Below are 19,898 nucleotides of genomic sequence, written 5' to 3'. Positions count from 1 at the left end.
CGGTGCCACAAATTCCAGGAGTTACCAGCACCAGGTGACTCAAACGTGAAAGTTTGTGTGAGGTGATGTTGGCCAGTTCTGGTGGGGTTACCCTGCCAAGAGTCCCTGGGAGTTATCCACTGGTGACAGGAGCAGAAGACGTGGAAGTGCTATAGGTCTGAATCCATCCGTCCTGTTTCCCAGAACATGGTGCAGCTTCTGCTCTGGACTCGGCTCCCAGCGCCATGTCCAGCTTACCCACAGCTGGCAGCCCCAGTGCTGCGCATGGAGCACGGGCTGCGCTCCCGAGAGCTGCCCCGAACCTCCCAGTGCTCAAATACCAAAGTCAGTAGCTCCAAGAATTCCCCCCAGTCCCTCTCCGTATTACTTTTCTGTCTAAAATGTGATTTAAAAGATGAAACTTAATGAGTACCGTGTATCCTCTTGGTGAGTATTGTAGTCCTTCCTTTGAGTTGTTTTGGAGTAGTAGTTCCCTGACTCTGATGTAGTCCTGTTAAGTATTTTCATTCCGCACTACTCCCAGAAGAAAGGCTTCCCCTCTTCATGCTGCTTCCCACCTTTGCTCGTTTTCTCCTCGGGCTGACACGGGTGTTTGTGCAACGTGTGGCGAAGCTGCTCTGGCCGCTGTCTGTGCTGTTCCCGGGGTGGGCCGAGGTGTCTGCAGATCCAGTGCGCTGCCTTTGGCAGCAGAACCAGCTTAAAGCATTTGAGTTGCAGCCTTATAGTCACAGTCCCGAAGACCTTAATGAGGACGAGGTTGTGACCCTTCATGTCTGGTTTATAAGCACCTTTGTTGCGGTTTGAGTTCTTCATTGCCGCTGTGTTCTGGAGGAACATGTGCAGAGCTGGAAGTTTCAGGTTTCTAGTTCTGAGTTGGTGCGAGTGCTGCTCTCTGGGCCTGTTTCTTCACTGCGCTGCTTCCATTTCCTCATCTGGAGGATGGAAATTGCTCTGTTTTTCCTGATGCAGTGACACTACGAATAAAGTGGTTTGTTAGCTTTTTCCTCACATCTTGATCTATCCCCATCCCTGCCCTTCTTCCCACAGGTGATTCTCCTGTCTTTGCTACAAACCCTTGCCTGTGTGCAGTCAGTACCGATTCAGCTTAGAATCAAAGTAAGGCAGCAGTTGTTCCAGTGCCACGGGTACCAGTACAAACCTCCCCTGTAGTTACTGTCCCGTTTCCCGTGCAGCCGCAGCCCGGCCTGTGCTGCACTCCCTGCCTGTGCCGGATCTCGCTTGGCTCCTCCTGTCACCGAGCAGACCTGTCCCAGCCAGAGGCCCAAATACAGATTTTGTTTTGCTAAAAATGACTCGCATCACCTGCCTTCTTCCTGTTCTGTTTTTAAAGACTTTTTCTTTCTTCAGGGAAAAAAGCCAGTGAAAATTCATCTGCTGTGTAGGAGGAAAGAGATCCTGCCGTGGAGAGCGCTGGAGCTGGAAAGGGCCGTTGGGCCTGTTCAGACTGAGCGTGTCGTGCCACAAGGACGCTCCACTGGTTAAACTGGAGCTGCTGGTGTGGGGGGGTCAGGGTCCGCTCCAGCCGTGCCCCCCGTGTGCTGCTCCTACAGCTCACGCAGCTGGCACTGGAGCTAGAGAAGAAATCTGAAAATGCAGAATTTTGGGGTTATTTTTCAGCCCGTTCTGTTCCTTGATCCCACTCAATATGTAGCTGCACAAATAATGCTGTTGGCACTAGGAAAGTCCAAAGAGAGTTAAGATTTGCCCCTTTTGGGGAGAGCTCACAGTCCAGTTTTCTGGGAGTGATCTTGAGCTGCACCTTGAGAGCAGCCTAACTAAGGCAGGTCTATTCGTCCCTCAAAACTCACTGTTTCGGTCTCCCATGCTGCACTTCATGGGAGAATATGAATGTTAAAAGGGCTTTCTGTGGTAGGCAGGGGGACCGTTGAGAAGGGTTTGGGTTTTACCGGGGACAAACGGAATGTCATTCTGGCTGTGCCATGGGCTTGCTGCATTAATTCAGAAATATCAAAGGAATTCTCCATTGATTATTTCATCATCTGTAAGCAGGAAACAGAATCACACACAGAGCGACAGGAAACATGAGAAACAGTTTGTTGTCTCTGCAGAGATGCTCTGGGACCTGTAAGTGCAGTCAGCCTGTACATCTCTGTTCATTTTTGCCTTTGTTATTCTTTTGCTGTTTTAATAAGTAACTTTGTAGAAGAACAAGCAGCAGTACCTCTCAGTGTGCAACAACGAATGCACAGCGGAACTGCAGCACAAAGTTTCACCAGACAAAACTCTCCCACGGAATACGTGTATGTTATCTGTTTTACCTTCAAGCTTACCTCTTAAACCATTCTCTGAGATGCCTGCAATAACCTCTGATGTACAGAATGCAGCCCTCAGTCTCTGATTTCCTTGTCCAAATGATGATGCACAATGTCACGCTAATCACCTGAATCTGCCATTAGGTGTCCCTGAGTGGCCCATTTTCTAGGGGATAATAGCTCCTGTTCAAAATGCAAGCATAAAAATTCTGTTCGAGTCAGCTTATGTTTCCCAATAACCTTGTGGAATTAAAAAAAAAATCCCATAATGTAACAAAATTTAAATAAGTGTTTTCAGAAAGAACAAGTTAACATTAGGGTAGACTCGGGGAAGTTCATGATATTAATTACTACAGAAATTACTTTGCCGGGGCATGTACAGTTTATAGTACTTTGGACACTTCTTGGGAGGGTTCGGGTGGATTTCTGCCCTGCCGGTCCTTGCTGCGGGCGCACGCGAGCGCAGGTGGGTGCTGCCGGCCCGACTGGCGCCGCCGGTCGCAGTGAAGCTCTTGTGCCTTCATCCCAGGCTGCGGTTTCTGAGAATGCACCGCAGTGCCTAAACCCAGCCCAGGGCTGGGACTGTCCCTCCGACACGTGCAGGACCCGCAGAGACTCACTTTCTCTCGTTTTTATTTCACTGTTGTTTAAGTGGATTTATCTCCACCAAGGGAGGTGCTTGTTTTGGTTCAGTTTAGCTTGTTTCTAATGCGTGTAAGATAGACCAATTTGTACTTAATTTGAATCAAACCGTGGCCATCAACAGAGGCAGTTTGGTTAATTTATTGGAGTCACTTTATGATAGACCTGTGTGAACATAAACTACCTTGTCCCTGCCAAGGGTTGTCTCCTCCCCACCACCATCTGCGCTGTGAGCTGGAGCAGCTGAAGAGCAACACACCATCCTGTGCTTCCCTTGGGAAAGGGGATGCTGCCCCGGTTTAAGAAAGCTGGGAGTAATGGAGAGCTTAACCCTGCGGTGCTGTTCACCAGGAGCTGCCTCGGCTCTCCCAGCACCATCCTGGAGAACAGTTTCACCAGTTCACCAGCAGAGTCACCCTGCTGTGGGACGCAGGAGCAGCAGCTCTGAACACAGGACCTGCCCCATGGGCTGGGCTGAGAGCAGGGGGTGTGGGAAGTGAGCAGGGGCTGAGGGGAGACCTTCTGATCTCTGAACTGCCTGAAAGGAGCTTGGAGCCAGGGGGGTCGGGCTCTGCTCCCCAGGAACAAGCGCCAGGAGCAGAGGAAACGGCCTCAAGTTGCGCCAGGGGAGGTTGAGGTTGGATGTGGGAACAATTTCTTCCCCAAAGGGCTGTGGGGCATTGGAACAGGCTGCCCAGGGCAGTGCTGGAGTCACCAGCCCTGGAGGGCTGGACAATGGAGATGAGGTTCTCAGGGACATGGAGCAGTGATGGACTTGGCAGCGTGTTGGACTTGATGATCTGAAAGGTCCTTTCCAACATAAATGATTCTACGATTCTGTTTTTTCAAGGAACGAGGTGTGTTCAAGGAGAAATGGGGATGATAAAGGGGGTGATGGAAGGAGCAGCCTGGCGAAGAGGCAAGGAAAGGAGGGGCAGGGCGGGTGGGAGCAGAGGCGAAGGTGCAGAGCAGAGGTGAAGGTGCAGAGCAGAGCCTTGGCCGCTGAACTTGTGCAGATTCTGAAGATTCAATCTTGGTGTTGGTTCTTTCTGCTGAGCTGTGTGAGTAGCTGAATAAACACTGATTGTAATGACTGAGGCTCATGATTTTTAACAAACCCCATCATGCCTGTGTCATATGGGAGAGCTAATTGCATCTGAGTAATGCTTGCAAAAAGTTAACATGCTTTTCAGAGCATTCTTCAGTTTGTTTTTAATCAGCTTTATTTGTCTGCTTGCTCTTTTCCCCAGTGAAAATTGTCATCCGAGGGGACAGGAACACCGGGAAAACCACACTGTGGCACCGGCTGCAGGGGAAGAAATTCATTGAGGAGTATATTCCAACTCAGGAGATCCAAGTCACCAGCATCCACTGGAATTATAAAAGTAAGATGGAAGAGGGTGGAGGGAGTGACAGTCGTGGGATGGTGCCTTGGGGATAGAAGTTCCACTGCGGCCTCATTTGCTTCTTTATTCTGTTGTCTGCTTGGGAGAGAAAATGGTCTCTCATCACTCTTGTTATTTTAATTTATTATGTATAGTTTCTCAGTCGTATTCTGAATAACTTCACTCAGAAACTATAGAAGTGCTAAAGGATATGTTTTGGAAGCCACAATTCAAGGAACATGTTGGATAGGTGATCCAAAAGATTTGAAGTATTTGTGATATGCTTGACTTGTTAATGAACACAGGTTTCTCATGGAAATCTGTCTCCGAGGCTAACCCTGCTTTTGCTGTTCCTGTGGTGCAAAGAAGTGAACAGTGTGAAGGTAACTAGTTTTTCACTGGTTAATATAAGGAGCATCCTGTAACTGGTGAAGGTGACGTTTTCAAAATGATTGTAGTACTAACAACTCTTACTGAAGCACAGAAGTGTGGTATCAGTGGGTTTCTTTAGTGCTTGTTGGAGTCTGAGAGATGAGGTGCAAGGTTTTTTATGTTCCCTGTCTGCTCTGACAGTGCAAAGGGGCTCTGAAAGCCCTGGTTATCACTTGGAAAAGACACTGCAGGCCTTGAAATTGCATAAGGCTACGATTCAACACTTCATTAAGTCCAGCTTTCAGGTTCCTGATAAAAAATGCAGCAGTCTCGTGGGGTGAACTACTGATTCAGTATTAACTCACTCTGTAAGACTGATTTTGCTTTAAGAAAAGGTCAGCGGTTAGTTTGCCATTGTCAGACGTTGCCTGTCTGTACCACTCTGACCTCCTGTTGAATCAGGTCCCCTCTGCCTCCTCGCAGCTGGAAAAAAAACCCATACAGTTTGGGTAAACACCAAAATCGGGTGCTTCATCTAATTCACCATTCACATTTGTATTGCTGGATGATCCTGCGATACTCAAGTCTCGTGCTGCCGATGGTGGAGCCGCGGGGTGAGTGCAGCAGCGTCTGCCTCGGGCTGGTGTCCTCTTGCCCTCCAGCTCTGACTCCAGCCCCATGAGCCAGCTCTCTCTTGGCAAACGTTGAAAAGGTCTATAAGCATGGATGGTTGTGATTTGCCTTGGATGTGCGAGACAAACAGGTCGTCCATGCTCAGTGTGACTAGAGGTTTTCTCTCATTCAGCATCTGATGTTGAGCTAAGCCTGGTGTTACAGCTTCTCCGATTCTTTCACGGGGACTCTCCATGCACAGGTGATGCAGAGGGGCACCTGTTGGCTTCTGCATGTCTTCATAAAGTATCTTTATTTTGGGTACCGTCTTTCTGATGTTCTGCCCATCAAGTGGCACAAGGTGTTGACAGATCTGCAGTATTCATGCAGTGGTGATCCCCATCTGCAGCAAAACCTCCAGCATGTCTATTACAGCTGTGGCGTTGTTCCCCCACACTCCTCTTCCTCTGTTTCAGAATATAACACATCGGTCATTCGTGTGTCAATGTGCAGCATACAAGTTGTTCGGATGATGGAAACTATCTCCAAAATGAAACTTGAATGCTTCAGCCTGGACAGACTTAGATCAGAATAAGAAATTAAATGCTTCTTTCTTAGATATCCAAGTTCAAAGAGTGCCCTTAATGTGAACTGTGGCTTTCTGCAATATCATGGGTAAAAACATCAGAGTTTTTCTCTCCGATCAATGTAGGTAATACAAGTGCTGTTTGTAAATTCAGCCTGGGATCCTGGCATTTGATTTCTAACAGGCTTATCTGTACCCATTGCTTTTGTGTACATGGACAGGTATACAAACTGCATGTACACAGGCTTTTGTATATGTGCAGAAAGTTGTTTGGAGAACGATGCAGTCCCCTCCTGTGTTTCTGTGCATTGTAGGGACTGTGTTTTCTCTTAGGGAGCTGAGGCTTAGGCACTGGCTTTTTCAACGTGGATGGAAAACAGCTACACATCAGCCTGGCTTTTGCTGATGGGTTAACTACAGGTGCATTTGTTATTTCTGGTGCTTAGTTCTAACACTTCTGTGATCCATTTTTGTAGGGCTTGCTGGTTAGAGTTGACAGCAATGTGTGCATGTGGTGATAGACTTTCCTCGAGGTGAAGTCTTGCCAAGCTAGTCAAAATATCTGGAAAGCTGCACATCGAATTGTGCCTTTCAGTTGTGTTTCTTTTACGTTGTAAAACACTGTATCACTTCCTTAGTAATAATTTCCATCAGTATAGGAGATTCTCCATTGACCTTATTAAAACTTGTTTTGAAAAGTAACCTCCTATTTTAAACGCATGGAAAGGAACGTTTCCTGCTGTGAAACTTGCCATGGTGCTGGGTGCTGTGGGCACGCCGGGGAGCTGGCGCGGGTCTCATTGCCGCCCCGCTGGCTGAGTTCATCCGCAGAGGAAGAATGGAGTTTGTTCTTCCTGTGACGATGCTCTCAAGCCACCTTGAATAAACATTATGAGGTAGCTGTCAGCAAATATTTACGGATGTTAATGAAGTTGCTGTCAAATATTGAGGGATTCTTACAGTGTTTGGTATTGGAAGAGTCACATTTTAAATGTGGAACCTACCACCTTGTCATATGTTCAGAAATTTTATTCTGGAGGAATTAATAAAGGTCGAGGAATTCTTTGTACTCAGAATGAACAAAATTACTTCTCTGTGTCAATTGTCTCTGTAATGGGTATCTGTAATTTTGGAGTCCAAGTAAGGAGTTACCATTCCTGACCCTAATGAATGTTCTTTTAGGTTATGCTAGCCACCAATTTAATTCTGTTTGGCAGTCTCAGAAGGAGAGTCTGGAATAAAAACTGGCAAATCCTTTTGTTCAAATCCTTTGGATGGTTTGTAGCCAGGAGTGAGGAATGGCAGAGCTGCTCTGCTCCGCAGGACCTGGGACCTGAACTGCATGAGAGTAAATATGTCTGAGGGCCTGTGAACCCCTGGTGATGAACCCACCCATAAAGCAATGATTCTTTATTTAAATGAGCTTTCTCGCAGTTGGAGTCTTCCCACACCCCTGGGAAAGCAACGTCCTAATGTGGCACCGGCTGCAGAGCGCTCAGCCAAACTGCAGCTGAGCGCAGATCTTTTGAGTGGTTTAAAGCCTGGTTTGTGCTAATCCAAGTGAGAGTTAAAGGGATGAGTTGGCACTCTTTTTGCTGCGACGCGCCTTCCAAAGCTGTTAAGGTGAAACACGGCTGTGTGTGAGTCATACCAAAGCCAGCACAGCAGCACTAAAGTAATTATCCTCTTGTGTGTTCAGGATAATCAGGAATGAAGCTGGTGATGAAAAGGGAGAACTTGCTGGCTACGAGCCAGCAGGAGCATTGATGCTGACAGGAATAAAAACACATGGAAAAATGGTTTTCTTGGATCTCATTAGTCAACTAATTGTGAAATTCTGTGCTTCCCCTCAGGTCTGTGTAGAGCAGGTCTGCCTGGGGCAATGGCTCAACTCCTCAACTCCTTGGTCCCTGGAGCCAAGAGGGCCCCGTGTCCCGGTGCACCCAGCACAGCACGGCCAGCCGGGCAGGGAGGGGATTGTCCCGCTCTGCTCTGCGCTGGGGCGGTCTGACCTGCAGCATTCACTGTGTGCAGCGCTGGGGACACAGGAGAAAAGGAGATAAAGCTGCTGGAGAGTGTCCAGAGGAGGGACAGCAAGCTGGGGAAGGTTTGGAGGGGAAGCCGGATGAGCAGCGGCTGCAGTCCCTGGGTCTGTTCAGCTGGAGCAGAGCAGCCTGAGGGCAGAGCTCATGGGCTGCAGGTTCCTCAGCAGGAGCAGGAGGGGCAGGGTGAGCTCTGCTCTGTGACAGTGACAGAGCCCAGGGAACGGCAGCAGATGTGCCAGGGAGGGTCAGTGGGACATGAGGAAAAGGTTCTTCCCCCAGAGGTGCTGGACACTGAACAGGCTCCCCAGGGAGGTGTCACGGCCCCAACCTGACAGTGTTCAAGAAGAGACTGGACAACGTTCTCAGACACACGGAGTGACCTGTGGGGTGTCCTGTGCAGGGACAGCAGTTGGAACTGATGATCTGCTTGGTTCCCTTCCAGCTCAGGACTTTCTATGATATTCTGTGATATTCTCTGCAGAAGCCCCTTGTTAATGCTGGGAAGAACCAGCAGCCTTCGGGGCTGCTCCTGTGCCTCTGCAGAGGTTGCCATCTGAGAGAGGAAAATCTCCTGTCCTTTTGCAGAAAGTCTTGACTGTTGAAAGCGCCAGGACTGACTTTGCTCATCTGTCCGTCCCCTTGTCCCTCGGGGGCAGCAGCAGCAGTGCCGGTCCCAGCTGCAGGTGTGGATTTGGGGCAGACCCACCGCAGCTGGTCCCGGCGCACCCTGAACGGACCATGGACTGGAGCAGCGCGCGGTGCACAGCAGCGCCGGCTGTGCCAGGGCCTGGTGTCAGCACAGTCACACAACCACTTCATTTGGAAAAGACCTTTACGATCATCGCGTCCAGCCGTTCACCTGGCCGGCCGTAAGCTCAGTGCCAGGCTGGTGAGTCATGGGGAGCGGTTGGACTTCAGTCTGGCTTGATGGTTTGAGCAGAGTTTTAAGGACTTTGGGCTGCTGTACATCTGCTGTGCTTTCCGTGCCATCTGAGCCTGGGGTGCACGAGTCCCCCTGCAATTCTTTATTGCAACTACAAATCCCAGTTCATAGCCCTACATTGGACACTTTCTTGTTCAGCCTGACGTGGCTGTGACTCCTGCATTCACCTTTCTTGTTCTAAAATTTTGTGTCAGAGGGGGTGATCCTGCTACATCGCATCCCTTTAGAATGCTTTCCATGTATCCTCACCCATTCCTATGTCATGGGGGGACTATTGCACACTTAGGGACACACTTAATAACTTAGTCCATTGGTCACTGGAAATCACTGTCTGTAGTCTGGGGTGTCTCTTACCTCTCTAAGCAACCTGGGCCAGTGTTTCACTACTCTTGTTGTAAACAATTTCTTCCTCATGTCCAGCCTGGAAATAACAGGACTTCTTCCCCAAGCTGGTCCAACTGCTGTGCAAACCACCAAAGTGGACAGAGACTCCGGAGAAGGTTTGGGACCAGCAGGATGCTCTTTCCCAGCATGGACCACAAACCTGGGAGAAGCCACAGACCCACTGATGGGTCCAGAGCTCCCGTGGGAAGGGATGGGCTGTAGGGGGAATGTGGGCATGTGGGGAACATGGAAGCAAACCTCGCATGGCAGCACACACCGAGCAGCACAGCGAACGGGAAAGTGAGACAAGGCTCAAGGGAGATTAAAAGCAGAGTAGAGGAAATCCCAACCTATAAAATGACAACGCGGGATTAAAGTCGGAGCTGATGCAGAGGGAAGGGAGTGGGGAGGATGGGCTTGTCCAGCCCCAGATGTCTGGGAGCAAAGGACCGTTTCTGAAGTTCGACCCAGTCCAAAGATCAGCGCTTGTCTGTCTGCTGTGCACCTGCTGTGCTTCCAGCCCCGTCCCAGCCTGGGCTGCATGAGGCCCGTTTGCCCTGGGCCCTGCTGGCAAAGGGGAAGATAAGCGGGAGTCTCTAGGAGGAAAAACAGAGGCTGATTTTGCTTCATGCATAAATATAAAAAAGGATCATTCTCCAGAAGCAGAGGACCAAAGTTTTTCTTTATTCACAATCGGTCTTTGCAATATTTTGAAGCATTTATGTTAAGCCAGCAGTGAATTCTGCAGAGGAAATGTTTCCTGACTGGACAATACTGCTTAGCTGAATTCTCATGAGATTATTTTCTCCTCTGAGACATGATCCTCCTGTTCCATTGCTTTACGTTCAGAGCTGCTCCAAACACAAGCTTTTGCTTTGTAGTCTATGACATTTCCAAAAAGCAGCTGTTTCTTGGAGCAAATTCATGAAGACCGGACTGATTTGGATGCAGTAGAAACATTAAGCTGCCCACTCGTGCCATTGGAGGGTGAAGCTGCCAGCAGTGGTGTCTCTGGAGCTACGATTTGGATTGTCTTGCTTCAGGTTTTAGCAACTCAAGTATATGTCACTGCTTACAATTTACTGATGCTGCAGCTTGTCAGGAGGTGAAATCGCTACTAATATCTTACTTTTCACAAAACGCGACTTGAAATTTGCAAAGAGAATGGATTTCTGTATCCACAGCCTGCACTGTTCGTCACATTGACATGAAGATGCTGGTAGTAAGGTTGATCTTTCTTAAATGTGTATGTTCATTTTTTTGCAGGTGTGTGCCTTGCTTGTAGGCCAGACTTCACTATCTGAATTAAATGTATATATAGTTTTGAAAGAATATGGGAACCTTTGTGTGTTATGAGAAGAATCTACACAAAATACTTATAACGTGTTTCAAATCTGACATAAAAGATCAAGGAAATCTCACTGTCACTTGTGTGAATAAGAGTCTTTAAGAGAGAGCAGAGTTTTAGTGCACAATTTGGACCTTCAGCAGCCTTCTGGTTATGTGTGGGGGTTTTTCACTCTCTTTTGGCAATGTTGGCTTTGGCTCTGCTGGCTGTTGGTCATTCCACTGAAACCCTTTTCTAACACGTCGTGTTCTTGTTCTGCTTTCAGCCACTGACGATATTGTTAAAGTTGAAGTGTGGGATGTAGTTGACAAAGGTAAGATTTATCACTTTCTAATGGAGATTCATTGTTCTTTCTCAAGTTTAATGAAAAGCTTAGATGGAATTCAGAAATACATACTTCTGCTTTAGACAAATGTCCGTGTTTAGTTTTGTCAAATGCATGGATGTTACTTTCTGAGAAAATGTGCAAAGGAGAGAGGAGTGTCCTGTGCTGGAGCCCGTTATTTGGAATCTGCACTTCAGATCAAATCCAGTATTCAGAAACCGTTGTTCCATGTGCTCTGGGACAGATTAAATAATCTGCTGCTTAGGGTATTAAGATTCTCTGAGCTTTATTCTAAACTTCACCATTATAGTTTTATAAGTTTAGACAGCTACTGAGCTCTTTATTCTGTTTATAACAGCTCTTGCTGAGCTGTGTTTGTGAAGGAATGCTGGTGTTAAATTGATAAAATGTTATCTGCAGTGAATAACGTATACAGGACAGAAGGATAAAAGAGAAGCCAATTACTTACATTCACCTCGCACAGAAGATGCAATATGTTAAATCCAAAATATTTTTCAATGTTTAGCCAAGGAAAGTGTTATGATGTGTAAATACTTTTGTTCTTAGTTTTCCATTTTTGTCAGAGTATAAAGTTCTATTTCATCAAAAGTCAGAACAAACCCCAGCAGCGTATGTGAGGGCAGGATCTGGATGGGGCGGAACCTGTTCCTGGAAGGGGTTGGGGTTCAGGTGTAAATCTCAGCAGCCCCAGATTCAAACACCGTTTGGCTTTTCCGAGGCGTTTGGTACCAGCCACGCTCCTGCTTTAAAGTGCGAGTATGACCAGGAAACCCATTTTACAAGTGAGAGTCTCTTGCTCTGTGGGTCCTGCTCCTTGTTTGTGTGTTTCTGTTGGTCAGAAACCATGACCACAGTCATTGAAACTTCAGACTTCCCTGGTTTGGCTGCTGCTGCTTTTCCTGCAGCCGCGGCTGCAATCTGTGCTGTTCCACCTGTGGGGCTTCACAGGCATTCACGCCGAAAAATAAGGAGATAAGTACAATCGGAAGTGGGAAAAGGACAAATGTAATTCTTCCTGTTAGCTAAATCGGATTTAAAATAGTAAAAAAGTCACTAAGACAGCAGCACAGGTTCAGCTGCATAATGGAGCCTTTGGGTTAAACATGAGCCAGTAACTTGAATTGGAAATCCTGGGGACTTTAGGTTTTTATTCTTTTAAAGGCCAGTTTCACAGTGTAGACAAAACCTTATGTAGGCCAGAGTCGCCACTGAAGTCAGTCTGATCACAGCCCAGCTCTCAGACCCGAGATAACATCTGCAAGGCTGGAACCGGAAAAAACAGCTGTGTTCTCGCTGCCTTGCAGCTTTGGTGTGAATAGATAGGCAGTTAATTCGGGAATCATGTGGTCCCAGCATTTATTTCTGTGAATAGCTTCTCTGAGCAGAGCTGTCTTCTCAACTAGAGACTTGTCTTTTGGGTTTTTTTGGCAAAACGGATTGTGTTTGACAAGTGCAGATGTTGATAACAGCTCTTCTGATGCTGCTTTCATTTCTGACAGTGGAGCATGTGTTGGAAATCTCAAGGGACTCTCTTCCCTCCGCTCTATATTCTTTTGAAATAAAACTTGTTCTGTTAAGATCCCCACTTATGTACCACCAATATATATTTTTATGTAATCAAATGTTCTCAATGGAGTGTAAAAAATCAGATAATCACGATGTAACAAAATCAAATAATTTCCCATTGCCATAGCACTGTAGATCCTCAATAATCACAACTTTAGGAAAATGTGCAAGTTAACCATTAGGAACTTACTCATATCTACCTTTCATCTTAATGTTATCTCATGACGTTTCTGTTCTTCCTCTTGCATGCTTAGGACAAAAAATCCTCCTGCGTGATGCTTTTGGTGAGAGCAGCTCCAATCTAGACCATAGGCACTGAGTGTGCAGCGGTGCTGCGGCACAGCGCTCGCGCGACCCGATCCTCCTCGTTTCCTTTCCTGCAGGATCCCAGCTATGTGCACATCTAGACTTGTGCAGAACGCTGCGTTTATCAGGCTGGATTGAAGCTGCCAAAAACAAACGTGCATTTCTGAACATACCTTTGAACATACATTGTTTGCTAGGGCAGATTTTTTGCCAGTGTTCCCTCATTTTGGAAGAATTATTCCTTGTTAGAGGAAATTAAGAGACCTCTATTTAAAATAAGATGTTTGAAAATGTATTAAAAGCCCGATGTAGCCAGACTGTCCAAACAACGTACCCGTAACCCGCAGTTTTCAACTCCAGTCTTGTAAAGCAGCTCCGGGCTCCCCTCTGCGGCGCTGCCATTCCCAGCCAATATGCAGCTCAGAGCTCGCACCCTGCAGAGCTCCGTGCACGTTTTGGCGCTGGAGTTAGCCGTGGTTGTGCTCGGTGGTGTTTCTCCTGGCGCCGGCAGCGTGTGCCTCTGTCCTCAGCAGCTCAGCACACGCTTCGCTTGGTAGAATCATAGAATCATTCCCATTGGAAGATCTCTCAGGATCAAGTCCAACCGTAACCCAACTCCAGCACTGACCCATGTTCCTGAGAACCTCATCTAAACACCTCTAAACCCCTCCAGGGATGGTGACTCCAGCACTGCCCTGGGCAGCCTGTTGCCTCCAGCCGGTTTGGGAGGCAGCTGTGCCGGCCCTGCCCCGCTTGGGCCTTGATGCTGTTTGTTTAGCTTATCGATGTTAATTTGAGGGTGTGGGGATAAGATTTGTTATGAAAGCTTAAGGTGGGGGGATGGCAACCCCACACTGTGCTGTTCCTCTGCCCTTGTCCTTGAGTCTTTGAGATTTTTGGTTTTAACGTGCAGATGGACTGGCCTGCGGATTCTCCTGCAGCCGCTGTCCTGTCCTTGGGCCTGCACGGAGCGCTGGGCCCGTTTGTGCCATGACGCCGTTTGTTGGAATCTGAACAAGTAGAGCTTGCCCCCAGCTACAGATTGTATTTAACGTTGTGTGGTGTGTCTAGTAAATACCATCTCCCTTGCTGCCCTTGGGACTGACAGAACACAGGAAAGACCTCTCAGCAAAAGTCACAGGCCTGACTCATCTTTCTGGCTTTGCAGCAAGTTGTGTGGCTGCTGCAGGTCGTAAAGCTCTAGCAGATCTGAACGCAAAGGAGCTGCTGGAATGCAGGTGATTCGAGAACAGTTTGGTTCCTGCATTTATTCCCATACACTAACTGAAGGGATCAAATCACGTTTTTTTTTCCTGTGGCCCCCAAAATAGTATCAATTCTTTCCCTCATATTGGAGATTCCTCTCCCTGCCCCTTCACCTTCTCCCTCCCTGAGACATGCTGCAAGACTGAGGAAAGATCACAATTAGTATTTCTCTTACTTTGAGGTGTTGTAAGCTACATAACACTGGGGATGCAGATATTCTAACGTGTATGTTCGAGTGGTGGACAGAACATGTCCCTCGCGCTGCGGGCAGCGTCTGTGGGCGGGTGGCACTGGGTCCCGCTGGTGCTGGAGCTGCGGTGGCTCCGGGTGCTGCCCTGGGCCCCATCTCCTGTTCCAAATGAACTGTTCTGGAGACTTTGGGGCGCTGCTGGAAGGTTATTTGATTTCAGTGTCACTATTATGCCTGCAAATAAGGAGCAGTTGTCATTCTAGGTAGAGAAGTTGAGCGATTGCAACACGAAGACCCATGCTTTCTAATGGAGGCTCCGAGATTACACATCAGCGCAACCTTAAACACATCGTTCATACAATAACTCAATCTTCATTGTGCACTTCCCTATGCAGGCTGAATCGCATCTTTTCACTATGTACATCTTGCCTTTATCTGGCTCATCCTGCAGTTTTTTTTCCAGAAATAGACACTGTGCATGAATATGTGCACACATGCGCTTTCCAGCTCTGTTACTCCTGTCTGGGTGACCTCCTTTACAGCAGCCACGAGCATCATCTAACAATATTACCCATTCCTCTTGATGCACACGTAGAGCCAGAAGCGGGGAGAGGCGTGCGAGTCGTACATTCAGTCTCAAAGCATTGGTTGTAAATGTGTCCAGCTTACACCTCGATTGCTCAGAACGAGAGGAACTATGAAGAGTATTTGTGGTTGCTTGGACTTCTGTTTTAATACCTCTAAATTTAGGTCATGCCAAGCACAATTTAGCAGTAACTGCAGAAATAGCGGTATTTTGACATTCAGACGAGCCACATGAATGCCACTGACTTGAAATGAATTTAATTGAAGTGGGAAAAGACGTGAACGTCCTAGACATCCCACACCTTTGTGGTGCTGGGAAAAACCAGAGCCCGTACGTGGATCCTCCAGGGAAACACAACATGTGAATGGGGAAGGACAGGGATTCATATTTCTGCTGCTTTCGGATGTTGAAGGTCAGATGGCACGAGGGCAGCGAATGTTTGTTGGGGATGCACAGAAGCACCAGCAGACACACTGTCAGGGGGCCGGAATCTCCCACCATATCCTGCAGCAGTCAAACTTCCATGAATAACTCTATTTTATAGCAATTTGGCCTTGACCTGTCTGCAGAAAGAATGAAACACTGTGTTTCACATGCAGTATCTGACAGAACCATGAATTTTACAAGGAGTTGCTCCGTTTTGAACACTTGGCAGAAGCTGTTTTCGTCCCGGTGTTGCAGAGTCTTTTAAAGAGTCAATGGGAGATGTTTTTGCAGGTAGATCTGAGCTGACACGGGGAATTTCTAGAAATTACAAGAAGGAATTCCAAGTCTCTACCATTGCAGTTTAGTTAACTCATCATTATTTAGACCAGGAAAATACAGAAAGAAGTTAATTCAGAAGTAGTTTTAATTGCTGTCAGTAAGATCTGGCAGATATTTGCTATCTGTACACTCCAGATCTTGCAGGGTTATTTGTTGTGCAGTGCTCATCATTTGATACAATTCTGGAAACTGCTGTACATGGAGTTTGAACAGTATTTGGGGGGCAGAGACAGATTTTTCATGGCATGACCCCACTAAGCTTGTTCAGCGGGAGGTGAAAGCTGTGCTGCCTTCGCTTGTTGAGGCTCCCGCAGTTCTTAGCACTGGGTGGCTGCACCAGGGAACCCCATTAGCTGATCACCGCTCACCGATCCTCCCAGCACACCGCGGTGTCTCCTCCTCCGTCTGCTGTGGCTGCAGGATTTAAGATTTGGAAACACGATTACGGTGCAACCGATGTAACACAAAACTTTCAGAAAGCCTTGAGTTTCAAAACACCGACTCTTTTTCTGGTGGTGCTGAGTCAAATGCCAGTGGTGCTTTAAAAAGGCAGCTTGTGAACTTATCCAGTGCTGGTTGAAGCTGTAAGAAAAGAGGGAAGTCTCAGGAGTTCTGCCCTTCAGGAAAAAGGGCTGTAGTTCAGCGTGTGCCCCAGGGGAAGCAGAGGAGTAGAGCAACGAAGATACTGAAGGGAGTGGAGCATCTCCCATGTGAGGAAAGGCTGAGGGAGCTGCGGCTCTGGAGCTGGACAAGAGGACACTGAGGGGGGACTCATTCCTGGGGATCAATATGGAAAGGGGCAGTGTCAGGAGGATGGAGCCAGGCTCTGCTGGTGACAACCAGTGACAGGACAAGGGGCAATGGGTACAAACCAGAACACAGGAGGTTCCACTTAAATTTGAGAAGAAACTTGTTCCTGGTGAGGGTGGCAGAGCCTGGCCCAGGCTGCCCAGGGGGGTTGTGGAGTCTCCTTCTCTGCAGACATTCCAACCCGCCTGGACACCTTCCTGTGTAACCTCATCTGGGTGTTCCTGCTCCATGGGGGGATTGCACTGGATGAGCTTTCCAGGGCCCTTCAACCCCTGACACTCTGGGATTCTGTGATTCTGTATGAGCTGCAGAGAAACCTGTGGGTTCCTCCAGAAGGGGTTGTGGCTGCGGGACTGCAAGGCAAGTCTCTGTAGGGCCTTTTAGTGTCTTCTCCAAGTGTTTAGCCTGTTGGCTCCCGCACTTTGCTGTGAGCTCCATCAGAGTTTTACCTGTACTCTGTTTTCTGTGTGTGTCTCCGGATGATGCATCTGAAGGATTTCCTTTCCGCGCCTTCGCTGGCAGGGCCCGGACCTGCCCCTTCACACACATGTCCTCGTCTCTCTGCTCCACAGCCCCCTCGCCACAGTGTCTGTGATTTTCCTTGATTTCCCCTTGTATACGTTCTGCCTTTTGCCTGTTCATTTCTCACAGTCTCCTTGCCATCCCCCTCATTTTTTTTTTGACCTGGTCAAGTCAGTGCAAACACCCAATGGGCTCCGAGGCCACGTTGATGTACCCGACTGCTCGCGTCAGCTCAGCGACATCGCGCAGCAGCGTCATCTCGTCCCTCGGGAAGGCCGTGTCTGCCCTTGTGCTGTCCAGTCAGAGCAGCCCCACCATCTTTTGCCTTTTTAACACTAACACAACAAAAAGTGCAACAAAGCAGCTTCCCTTTGTGGTCAGACAGTGCACCAAAGCCTGTGCTATTCAGTCACTGGGACTTTATGCTGTGCAGAGTGCGGTTTAAGCTGCCCCAGAGTTTCTTCCCATTTCTCTTTGAATTAGACTAGCTGGTAATCTTGACCAGGGCGGCCGGCATTCCTCAGCAAGGCATGCCTGTCCCACCCCTCCTCCTTCCCCGTGCTTATACAGGTTGGATCTGCTTTAAGGTCGCGTTCAGAAAGCTGTGCTCCTGCCTAAACTCATCCTGGAGTTCTCTGCCCAGTGTAATGCGTTTGTTTTTTCACATTTCTTTTTAAGGAAAATGCAAAAAACGAGGAGATGGTTTGAAACTGGAAAATGACCCTCAGGAGGTGAGTCACCTTGAACGCAGATTCTGCCTGTGTTCCACCTTTGGTCCATGGACAGTAAGTTCTGTATTTGTTTTTGCTGTAATGCTGGCCTGGCAGGTGGATGAGGGGCAGCGCGATCCCTGATGCTCTTCGTTCTTTAGCCCGTGCACTTTAGCCTTGTTCGTGCCCTCCCTACAACTTTTCTGCTGTTTCCCATTCTGTCTTTTGGGAACAGCTGCACCCCAGATGTTTTCATGTGGCTTTGGACCTGTGTGCACACGGGCAGTGACAGGGAGTCCTGTTGTCATGGACTTCTTGAGAGAGCTGTAGGAGTCACTTGGTGCTCTCTGGCTGCCCCTTAAAACTGGGTTAACAATTGCCTTGTAACACCCTTGGAAATAGAGAGGAGGAGGGGGCAATAGGAGTGTTACCTGGTATGTCAAAGTAAAGAGAGCAGCTTCCTCAAGGCTTTTGCACGAATGTGTCTCCTTTGGACATTCTGCTGCAGAACAAAGTGCTCTGTGGGAGACCATACGTTCCCTAAAGTGCATCGGGTCTGCCAGTGGAATTCTGTGGCATCTCTTTCAAAAGATGTCTGATTGAACCCTCAGGAAAGATTCAGTGTAAGGGCCCTTGATCCCGTGATCGCTGCTGCGGCTCTTAAAGAGCTTTACGTCTGCTGTGGCTGTGTCAGTGCCCCTCGGGGCGCAGCGCACAGGCGGTGCTCTGCTACTCGCTCAATAACCGTTTTGTTGGAATTGGTGGGAAAGGCAGCGTCATGGATGCACAGAGAGCTGAGCACGCGGCTCTGGGACGGGCAGGGAAGAGTTACCTCTTTCACCAGGGCGCTGGTCCTGCTCCATCTGTGCGGTCAGATGAGGAGAATTTCCTTAGAAAATGTTCTCCTGTGGGAAAAAAGCCTCTGTGAGAACAGAGATCACAGCTGCCGCTTCCTTCACAAACATGGGTGCATTTTCCGCTCCTGGGAAATGAGTGAGAATTGTTCCATGGGCACCAAATGGCACCAGGAGCCTTGGATGTTGAATTATGACCAGAACTGTGCAGTGTGCACATTCCAGTTAATGAAAAGCAAATCAGGTGCTAATAAATATGTTCAGCCCTGAATGGGAGAAACTCAGTAGAAACTACATCCTGGCTTTATACACCAGGAGCATTAGTAGTCCAGTCAATCTTTGGGTCAACAAAGAGATGGGACAGGAGCCGTGTCCTCTGTCCTCCATCCTGTTGCTTATATGGAGTTATCTTGTCAACGCAGGATTTGGGAAGGGCAGGGGCTGGGGTTTAGCATTTGCTGTCAGATATGGGTTTTTCAGAGACTATGGGGTGCTTCACATCCTGCTCCTATGGGCAAGGGAAGCTCTGAACCACCAGGTATCTTGCTTAAATGATGGTGATGTGAAATCCACAGATAGTTCTTACAGTGACCGTCACTTCAGAAAGTTTGCGTATTCAGCACTGTATCAGCAGTGTTCTGTACAAGCCTGAAGTTGAATCACGTTATTTACTGCTTCTTTTGCCTTTATTTCCTCAGGCAGAGTCAGAAATGGCTCTGGATGCAGAGTTCCTGGATGTCTATAAGAACTGCAATGGCGTGGTGATGATGTTTGACATCACCAAGCAGTGGTGAGTCGTCTCCAGCGCCGTGCAGCACACGGTGCTCCTTGTTTAGTGAAAACTTCTAGACCTCTTGATTCCCAGATGGACCCTGGAGCTGATAACCAGCCTAATGAGTTGAAGCAAGTTTGTGTCCCTTAAAATAACAGCTTTATCTGCCAACATGTCTGTTAATATCTCCTCTCCTGGGCTTGTTTCAAGCAAGCAGTGTCCCCGTGGGCTCACGTTCTGCCGTTTCTGATATACTGCTGGCTGAGACTTCGTAATTAGCGCTATCGCAGGTGCAAAGTACGCAGGCATATTACAAATCCCTGCTCTCGAGAACACAAGGGAAAGGTGAATGCTAGTGAGAAGTTCCCAGGAAGGCTGGTATTAGTAAGGATTATCTGGCGGCCTTAGTCTGGGTTAGTGTGCAGGAATCATGAACGGTTCGTTTTGCACATCTTCTGAGAAGGATGAGAGACATATGGAAGCCAGAGCGGAAAGAGGAGGTGGTGAGAGTTCCTGCTTTCTATTTAAGCTGTTTTACAGGTTTGATGTGAGTCAGCGAGCTCGCTGACAGCTGAACGGAGGGAATCCTCCTCT

At 48.1% G+C, this 19,898-nt stretch overlaps 1 protein-coding gene across 4 annotated transcripts in view; it reads left to right on the top strand.

Annotated features, from left to right (window-relative positions):
- RABL6 (RAB, member RAS oncogene family like 6) overlaps positions 1-19,898 on the top strand; it is a 61,279-nt gene that overhangs the window by 3,395 nt on the left and 37,986 nt on the right. For 2 of the 4 annotated variants that reach the window (XM_080356123.1, XM_080356125.1), the window contains exons 2-5: positions 4,187-4,321; positions 10,877-10,924; positions 17,647-17,699; positions 19,231-19,322. In XM_080356123.1, coding sequence (XP_080212249.1) covers positions 4,187-4,321; positions 10,877-10,924; positions 17,647-17,699; positions 19,231-19,322 — 328 coding nt within the window. Of the gene's footprint in view, positions 1-4,186; positions 4,322-8,686; positions 8,826-10,876; positions 10,925-17,646; positions 17,700-19,230; positions 19,323-19,898 lie in introns of those variants that run through there. The other 2 variants (XM_080356126.1, XM_080356124.1) reach the window with 2 other exon arrangements.

This window comes from Nesoenas mayeri, assembly GCF_963082525.1.
Source record: "Nesoenas mayeri genome assembly, chromosome: 18".
NCBI classification, from domain to species: Eukaryota; Metazoa; Chordata; class Aves; order Columbiformes; family Columbidae; genus Nesoenas; species Nesoenas mayeri.
The sequence above is the reverse complement of the archived record's forward strand: the minus strand, read 5'-3'. Positions and strand labels throughout refer to the sequence as shown.